At 38.2% G+C, this 10,215-nt stretch overlaps 1 protein-coding gene across 1 annotated transcript in view; it reads left to right on the top strand.

Annotated features, from left to right (window-relative positions):
• Window positions 1-2,588: 2,588 nt before the first annotated feature.
• The window catches only part of epas1b (endothelial PAS domain protein 1b), a 49,556-nt gene continuing 41,929 nt past the window's right edge, over window positions 2,589-10,215 (top strand). Inside the window, exon 1 of the mRNA XM_074647308.1 lies at window positions 2,589-2,893. Within this exon, the coding sequence (XP_074503409.1) occupies window positions 2,868-2,893 (26 nt within the window). The 5' untranslated portion in view covers window positions 2,589-2,867. The remainder of the gene's footprint in view (window positions 2,894-10,215) is intronic.

Below are 10,215 nucleotides of genomic sequence, written 5' to 3'. Positions count from 1 at the left end.
CTTTACGTATAAATGATTTAACTCAATTTACTCATAATATGACCTCAAAAATCACTAAAAATAAGACGAAGAAGAAATATGACTTCACCACACTTAGAAGAATCTAGACACACGGCACCTCGTTTGGAAACTTTCTTCTCTTATATCATGAAAATAGTTCACCAAAATGTGTTTCAGAAAACATTTAATGAGATAAATAATCCATGCTGTTGATGAATCTGTCTTTATTTTAGATCGACAGCAGTTAGTTTAAAGGTTTCTAGGGAGTTTCCAGAGGCAGCAAGTCGCGTGGGACGCCCCTGATTTGCATAAAGCAGCCTAGACCTCAACTTTATGCAAATGAGGAGCGGCCGCCACGCTACCAGAATGCATTGTAGGGCTGCTTACATAGACAATGAATGGTCAGCGTGGAAAGGACGGAGGCTGAGGACATGTACCATTAGTGACTCACTGAGTGATGAAGTTACGCCTTTGGTCGGCCAGGTGTTGGAGTTTCCTCATTGGCCATTGCTCTTTCGAAATGAGCCCGTCCAGCTCATGAAACTTAGACCTAGCTGTGAAACTAGGCGATCTAGTTCTAAAATGAAACCAGATTCAGCAGTGGCATCATCGCCTATTTCTCTCTTAAAATGTTTTCAGGAGTAGATTTTGGTGGATTGTTTAGACAGAATAACAGAGAGTTTACGAACAGGCCGCCATGTTGTTTCCTGTTTGAAAACCAGGGACCAATTACTGTAGGTGCGAAGGTGCGTTCAACGATTGGGTACGTCATGGCTTGAACGGATGGTTTCCTAAAGTTTTTAAAGTAAGATCAACGTGTCAGATTTTACAGTGAAAGAGGCCCCGAGGAGGTCATCCCTCCACGCAGGAGGAGTTCTATCTTTTCCATCTAAAGTGTCTGAGGAGTCGACGGAGGGAGACGATGTTAAATACCAGCAGCAGTTTATCTCCTCTGAGTTTCGGAAAAATGCGGGGAGACCTGCTCTTTAACACGGCTTGTTATGATAGTGATGACGCAGGTTGTTCTGTTGTTTTTATTGTTACCCTATGCATATATATGTAATCTTAAAAGGTTTATATTAGATCAGTCAGATGAGCTATTTGAGTACAGCCGTTGTTCTCCTCTGAACCTGAGCTGCAGACACACATTAATACAGTCATGTTTTACCTGCCTATTATCATTCCTATTAATCTTATCGATATCAGTACAAACATTAAGACTATCTGCACGCATAGAACTGAGAAAATACTTTTAGTAACTTTGTTGAAATGACCCTTTAATCAGGCAGGAAACTGAACCAAAATAAAGACATTAAATAGATATATAGCTTTTATATAAGAGGAAACAAATCCAGCACTACTTAAATATTCATCATCATAGGCCTCTGAATTATGACCACAAAACAATATCATAATTATTTAAATCAATAGATATTATTATTATTATTATTATTATTATTTATTTATTTTTAATTCATTTTTATTTGGAGACAAAAGGGTTTCCATTTTTTTCTTTTTTAAAGTGTACATATACAATAAACATTGTGCCCGCCCGCCCACCCATCACACACCCCCACCCGCCTATTCTTGGGGTATACACCTACAGTAGCAGAGAGGGAAAGATCAGGATCGCTTTTAGCCGCTAATGTCTAAATAATGGGAAAAAAAATAAGTTAAATATATACACATATACATACAAACATACCTGCATATACACACAAATATATATATATATATGTATGTATATATATATACATACATATTCACATATATACATATACACATACATACAGTACATACACATACATACTGTACATATCCGTACAAGAAACAGAGCACCATATCAGATTGACAGCAAGCTAATATTGATAAGTATAGAAATAGTAAGAGTAATTCTATTAGATAAACAAATATATATATTTTATTTTTTATTTATTTTTTATTTATTTATTATATATTAATAGTTTAATATTTTTTATAATAAAGTGTTTTCAGTATAATCATCATTATGTGTTTAATATGTATATTAATCATCAGTACCATTGTACTGGCGCACCTGTTGCTGATCAACAGGTAGGACATGAATTATGACCACAAAACAATATCCTAATTATTTAATTATTCACATCAATAGATATGATTATTATTATTATTATTATTATTATTATTATTATTATTATTATTAATAATAATAATAATAATAATAATAATAATAATTATTATTATTATTATTATTATTATTATTAATATTATTAATATTATTATTACAGTTGTAATAATATGTAATAAATATACATTATTATTATTTATCATATTTTATTTTGTATTTATTTATTATATATTAATAGTTATAATATTTTTATAATAAAGTGTTTTCAGTATAATCTTCATTATGTGTTTAATATGTATATTAATCATCAGTACCATTGTACTGGCGCACCTGTTGCTGATCAACAGGTAGGACATGGAGCTCACAGAGGGGGAGTGTGTGTGGGGGGGGGGGAGGGGGCGGGTCCCGGTGGCGGGTCCAGCCAATCAGCGAGCCGGTACCGGAGCCAGCTGAGCTGCAGGTCAGAGACCAGAGACCAGAGACCGAGCAGCTCCGGGACTCTCAGACCAGACAGAGTTCTGAGCAGCGGACCTGCTTCAGTTCACCGGCAGCAGCTCAGCCTTCAGCCCGGCCTGTGAGGCTCCTTCTGCGGCTAAGAGGCTGTACAATCCTCGACAGTGTTCTGAGACTGTACGGCCCGGACCCCCCTCCGCTTTATGGACTAAACCACACAGGTTTAATGACCTTTAATGATCTGACCTGAATCATAAAGTTGGACTAAAACTTCGGGGAATTACTACAAAGACAAGAGAAGAAGATGACGGCCGAAAAAGAGAAGAAGAGGTAAGAAGAGACAGTTTGGTTTCCTTCTTCTTCTTCCTCCTCCTCTGGCTTCAGTTTCCCGGCTGTTCTGAGCTCTTTAACCCGGGTTTGTGTTTATTACAGTCGGCCTCTGTGTTGCTGCAGAGCTACATGTGACTCAGCCTGGATCTCTGCTCTGATAGTGCTCATTAGAAATCACATTCACAGACAACAAACAAGCTTTGTGACAGAGTTATAATGCAGTAATGGCTCTTTGGTAGTGATCAGACTGAAGTAGGGTAAGTGGTGGTTTAGTCTGCTGCAGGTTGTCACTGTGATAAACCAGACTTCTAAATTCTAAATTCTAAATTCTAAATTCCAGGTCAGATCAAAAATAAATTTCATGCAACCTTAAAGGCCTTTAAAAGGTGTTTGTTATTAGTTATATATTTGTGCATATAATAAAAATAAAACAAAAAGTGCACAAAAATCCTGAGATTTTGTAAAAGTTAATGGCAGTTGTATACAGTATGCTTACCTCCAATTTACAAACAGACATAAGTATTTTTAAAATATCTAAAAGAAAGAAAAGAATTTCCAAAACAAGAAATACTAGAGAGAAAGATAGTGGTCATTAGAAATCACATTCACAGACAACAAACAGGCTTTGTGACTATATTAAAGAGTTATAATGCAGTAATGGCTCTTTGGTAGTGATCAGACTCATGCAAGGTTAAGTGGTGATTTAGTCTGCTGCAGGTTGTCACTGTGATAAACCAGACCTCATTCAGATTTTGCACATTTTTAAATTGCATGCAACCTTAAAGGCCTTTAAATCATGTCTGTTATTAGTTCTTTATTTGTGCATATAATACAAATAAAACAAAAGTGCACAAAAATCCTGAGATCTTGTAAAAGTTAAAGGCTGTATTGCCTCCAATTTACAAACAGACTTAAGTATTTTTAAAAATGTCTAAAAGAAAGAAAAGAAGTTCCAAAACAAGAAATACAAGAGATAAAAATAAATATAATAAAAACAAAGATAAAAGGTTGACATTATGAGTGAAAAAAAATCTGAGATCTTGAAAAAGTTAAAGGCAGTTGTGTATGTTTGCCTCCAAATTACAAACAGGCATAAGTATTTTAAAATATCTAAAAGAAGGTTCTAAAACAAGAAATATTATAGATAATAAGAAATAAAATAAAAAGAAGGATTACAAGTTTACATTATGATTGAAACTAAAATCTAACCCGGTGGAGGATCTTCCATCTCTCCTAAGACAAAATAGGCATTTAAATGCAAATAAATCCCCTCCTGAGGTGTCTCTTTATTACTAAGTTGCCCTGTAAAGAAAAAGCTCATTCTAGGTGCAGTGGCGCGGAGACAGAAACTAAAACACTTTTTCTTTTTAATGAAAGTTGTGGTTTCTCAACATGAAGCTTCAGTTTCCTGCAAAGCCACAGAGACATCTCAGCTCTCTAGAGAGGATGCTCAGCAGACAGTTGAGACACCACAACAGCGTCTTATAGAGATACCTGTGATAATGTTTATTATAGAAACGTCTACTGTCTCTGTCTTTCTTTCCGATACAGCTGCACCTTCAGAAGACAGTCTAAGTTCCTTACGTGTAACCTCCGTTCACAGACAATCAGCCGTCAGTCATTACAGTAGATCAGATATCTGACTGCCTGGTCAGGACTTTTCTAGAAATCTATCAGGTAGTAGCTGCAGGTCTGCTTTCCTGAGGAGGAGATTACATCTGGTTATTCACCTCTAGATCTGAACAACTGCTGCTACGTATTTAGTGATTTATTTCATGCAGCTTTGTCTGCTGAGTCCATGGACGGATTATGAGACAACGTGCCTCTGGGCACAGACATGAAAAATGACCACAGCCTCTCCTAAAGGAGCGAGACACACACACTTTAGAGTTGTTCAGCCGCTTTTTATTGTTGCTTTGTGTCTCTTTGTGGTTGTTTTGTGTCTTGTGTTTTGTGTCTTTGTAGTTGCTGTGTGTCTTTTTTGGTTGTTTTGTGTCTTTGTAGTTGTTTTGTGTCTCTTTGTGGCTGTTTTGTGTCTTTGTAGTTGTTTTGTGTCTCTGTAGTTGTTTTGTGTCTCTTTGTGGTCATTTGTGCCTCTTTGTAGTTGTTTTGTGTCTCTTTGAAGCTTTTTGTGTCTGTTTTTGGTTGTTTTGTGTCTTTGTAGTCGTTTTGTGTCTGTTTTTGGTTGTTTTGTGTCTTTGTAGTCGTTTTGTGTCTGTTTTTGGTTGTTTTGTGTCTTCTTTTTTTTGGTCTTTGTGGTTGTTTTGTGTCACTTTGTAGTTGTTTTGTGACTGTTTTTGGTTGTTTTGTGTCTCATTGTAGTTGCTTTGTGACTGTTTTTGGTTGTTTTGTGTCTTTGTGGTTGTTTTGTGTCTCTTTTTGGTTGTTTTGTGTCTTTGTAGTTGTTTTGTATCTGTTTTTGGTTGTTTTGTGTCTTTGTAGTCATTTTGTGTCTCTTTGTGGTCGGTACATGGTCGGGGCCCTGGTCGGGGCCCTGGTCGGGGCCCTGGTCGGGACCTCTGGTCCTGTACCTGGTCGGTTCAATAATCCATCCGTGATGGTTAAGTCGGGTGAAGCACCAGATAATGTTTTGGTCCTGAAACCAGTCACATATTGATTTACATCATAAAACACCTGGAAAAAAATAATGTGTGAAACACGTAATGCTGTTTAATCATTCAGCCTCTCATGTGATGATTTATATATTCAAGGTACATGTTTCCTCCTCTGAAGAACTTCTTTATTGTGTCTTCAGTGTGTCTTCCTGAAAGTGCCGCCCTGTTTCTTTTAATTGTTTACCAGTAGTGATGATCTCATGAACCTGATGTTGTGAAATAATGCTCTACTGGTCCTAATTTATGTCGCCATAACAGCTACTTAATCTCACCTGTCAGAGGGAGAGAATTAATATCTCACCTGTAGAAAATCCTTAATTTAATAAATAATAATTAATCATTTAACAAAATAATTAATTTCACACCACTCAGAGAAGAACATTGATTTGAATCAGCAGAGTTGGCTTATATTGATGAATATTTCAGCCATCGGTGACTGGCTGAGTCCATCATCGGTTGTTTTTTTGGTCGATTTTTGTCAATATATTTTGCTAATTTAATGGTCTGCTTCCTCGAGAATTTAACTCGGTAAATAATTAACCTGTAAAGTGCAATCCAAAGCGAGTTGGTCCATATTATTGACGTTCTTGTTGCACTGATTTCCATTGAGTTATTTACAAAACAGGGATGAAGAGCAACGCCAATTCATAAATCATATTTGAGAACTATAGACCAAAAACTAGTAGTGACACCCTGATCATTATATTATCCCCTCCTGTGTGTTCATTTGGAGGCTGCAGGCGAAGGCGTCCTCCATCAGACGCCATCAGACTCTTTTGCCAGCGCTTCACGGTTCACGTAGGTCCTTCGGCTTGCTGGTTGCGCTGATTTAAAACCAAAATAATAATAATGGTGAAATGATACACAAAGTACATTTACTTAAGTACTATACGTCAGTACAATTTTGACATACTTGTACTTTACTTGAGTATTTACATTTTGCTTCTACTTAACTACATTTCAGATGTAAATATTGTACTTTTTACTCCACTACATTTTCTTGACACTTATAGTCACTTTATAAATTAAAAAGAAAAACTACCACTAATTTGTGAGGGAAAAGCCTTTATTCTTTGACTTTTGGGTTGCTGGAAAAAAAATTATAAATAATTCCTGATGATGTATTTGACTTCAGGACATCTCTGAGTACATATATGCTGAAAATCAGAGATTTTCCAAGGTAAAAGTCCCTAGAAGTGTATGATTCAACTTTTTCCCCATGGTCTAGAGTTTAAAAAAAGTTAACAAATCGCACTACTTATAAATTGTAATACATATCGAACCGCCACCCAAGTATCGTGATAGTATCGCGTCGGGAGAGAGGTGAATCGTCCCACCTAGTCGACGGTGGCCAGTTGGAAAGTTGAATCGTATGGTCCAACGCTAGCGGGTGTTAAGATGGAGACACAGACACTGAGAGAAAATAACATTAAAAGACAGAAAGTTTTCCTCCGGCTCGTCGACGCCTTGCCGCTTCCTCCGGAGATCTGTCGGCCATTTTAGAGAAGGAGACCTGAGTGTGTGTCAGTCAGGCTGCACATGAAAAGCCTCTGTGTGCGTGTGTGTGTGTTTGTGTGGTGTGTGTGCGTTTGTGTGTGTGTGTGTGTGTTTGTGTGTATTACCCAGTAGCACGTTGTCTCTGCCGCTGCCTGGAAGTCATAATGTTCTGATAAGTCGTGTGATTCATGGCTGCCTCCTGGCAAACACGCGCCGTGGTGTTTATTTGAGATGCATCAGATTAGATTTATTATTAATAATATAACTCATGTTGATACGACAGGTTGAACTCGGTGGAATGTCTTCATGCGATCGTCCGCTCACTGTCAGTTTAGTTTTGATAGTTTTAACCCCGTCAGCCCAAATCTGTCTCAACAAGAACATGTTGTGTAAGAAATAATAGCTCAATGTGATGCACACGGAAACATCAATAAATAATAATAATGGCACTTTAAGGACTCCGTACCAACGAGTCGTCCTGATGCATGAGAATGACGGATGATGTGTTTCCTCCATAAAATGATCACACTTAAGTTAATACATGTACAGACAACTACAGACGAAACACAGAGTACTGTTGGTCCTGCATCCCCTTCATCATATCACAAGTTAAAACCTCTGTTATTGCTCCGTCTGACCGCAGTAAACACTCCAGTGTTTGTTGTCTGTAATGTGACACATCAGCAGCGTTCTTCATCTCACTTTTCCACCGCTGATTTTAGAATTTAGTTGTACGTACAGTAAATTAGGATATGTGTCTTAAAAAGCTGATTTAGGAGGTAATTATTCAGATTTTATTATCAATCGTAGGAGATATTGTTTACATTTTTGCTCTGAAATCTGTAAGAAAGCCATAAAAACTAAGTGTGCATGTGATGGGGGAGGAAAAATAAAGAATCTATGCTTTGATAACTGCTGTGAACGCCACGTTAGTTCAGATCAGAAGTCACACAACAACACAAACTAACTAACCGACAGATGCAGCGGTAGACCAGCAACTCCCCTGTTCTGAGGGGTTAAATTACTGGTGTGGTGGCAGTTTCTGTTAAAACAAGACACAAACCAACGTAACAACTTGTCTTTCAGTGAATTTAATAAAAAGGCATACATTAATAACTAAAGCATCTGCAGATGGACTCACGAGCACAGCCACCTGTTGTGGACTGTGGCAAGTGAGCCCCGAATACAAAGAGTAGTCAGTATTTATACATTTAAAGCATAACACGAAGATAAGTGCAAAGAAGAAAAGAAGAGAAGGATAGAAAGTGTATCAATGCGTCAGCACACAGCAGACAACAGAGCATCACAAGACATAACAAGTATTTCAGCAATCTGTTGTTTGCAGTTACAGAGAACTAAAAGGTCAGGTCACTGTCCTATGGTGACGAAGTTGAACATGTGAGGCCCTGAGATTATCTAAAGGTACACTGTTAAACTGCAGATATGAAAATTGCCATTACACTGGTTTTGTGAATGGAGTCTGGTGGCTTCACCTGACACTGATCCTAATGGAGCTACTTCGTTTCATGTTTAATGAGTCCGTGGTGCAAATGTTGAGTTTAAAGCTCTTAATTAAATCTTTTGGTTTAAAATGTCTCCTAAACACTTCTTGACCTGACCTTATTATGGGCTGCTGCTGCTTCTTTGTGTCCCTCTCTGTTGTGCTAACTCATGAGAGGGTATGTGAAGACGTTGCCAAAAAAACAGAAGGGGAGGACAGGAAGTCGTTAAACAGAACAGAGTGATAATCAGCTGGACGTAGAGCTGATATTAATATAAATCAATAAGAAAGGGTGAAGACAGACAGAAGCAGCAGCTCTGGCATCGTGTTGGGTTGTTCACATCATGGCAGCGTTCTGCAGCGAGCCGAGGCCCGGTTGGCACGGCGCCGTCATGCCTCTGTTGTGTGCCAACCCGTCCTCCCAACGCCACCCCAAACATCACGCCACATACAGCCTGAAAGACGCAGAGCAGAAGATGGATGAGATGATTGATTGCTTCTTGTGGACAGAAGATGGGAAGTCCATGAAGTCTATTAACTTGAGTACTGTGCTCCAGTAGTTTTATAGGTTCTGGTTCTCAAGTGTTTCCTCTGTATTTCAGAACAAATATTATAGTGCTACTATATTTAGAACAGCTGTGGTTACGTGGTTACTTCAACATGAGATATGATCATAGGAGTCTCAAGTCTTAAAAAAAACACATATATTTTTAGGTCCACACAAAAAGACATATAAATGCCACGGTATAACAGGACAGTGGCGAATCCCAACGTGTCAATGGTTCGTAAACTTGTGTTTGGTGGATTATTTCTCTGTTGTTTCAATGCTAATGGTCATTGTATTTTACATGATTGGAAAGACTGTTTATTTACCTTCACAATGATGTCCCACTTGTAAGGATCATGCATTTGTGGGATGAGCAGCACAGCTGATTATGTGGGTAGCGCCCAAGAAAAATTTGCCAAAATGCTGCGTCAATGGTAAACAGGGTATTCTCCTGTTGGTGTTGTCTCTTGTTTTGAGTTGTTTGGTGGATTGGATGATTGAACTCTCTATCAGTAACAAGGAACAAACAAGACATATTGGCTATTTTACACTTTATTCATTTAATACACCGTCAGGAGCTTCAGTAGCGGTGGAAGATCCATCAAGCCTCCTTCACTACAAGCTAGTATGACATGGTTGGTACCGAGTGATTTTCTTACCTGAACCTAACTGCAGACGTTTGTGTGGCGTACAAATGACACGCGGAAATGCTAAAATTCATATTCATGACATGCGGAATCTCTGTGTAATGTCGTGGTATTTATACACCTTCCTGTCAGACCGGGTTGGCATCGAACAACTATTTTCATCATTGAATGGTGAAAAATATCCACCACCGTTTCCCAGACGTGACAAATGAAAATGTCGAGTAATGACGTCTCTTCTCTGCTGAGTAATCCGTTTGTTTGTGGACGGTCTGACTGGAATTTCCCAAAACCCACCACTGTGTCCTGGATCATTCTGGCAACCACAGAGCTGTAAACTGAACCTTGAACACTGATGTTTTACTTTTGGTTTGATAACCAGAATGACTGTAATGATTCCCAGACCTGAGCTGACCTTTGACTTATCTTGACGAGTAACTCAGATTCAGCTGCAAACATTTTATCTGAAATGTGATGAAACAAACAGCAGCTTCAGCCTGTTCAAGTCTCTCGCTGGT

The sequence above is a fragment of the Sebastes fasciatus genome, chromosome 9 (genome assembly GCF_043250625.1).
Source record: "Sebastes fasciatus isolate fSebFas1 chromosome 9, fSebFas1.pri, whole genome shotgun sequence".
In the NCBI taxonomy this organism is placed as follows: Eukaryota; Metazoa; Chordata; class Actinopteri; order Perciformes; family Sebastidae; genus Sebastes; species Sebastes fasciatus.
This window is presented reverse-complemented; position numbering and strand designations above follow the sequence as displayed.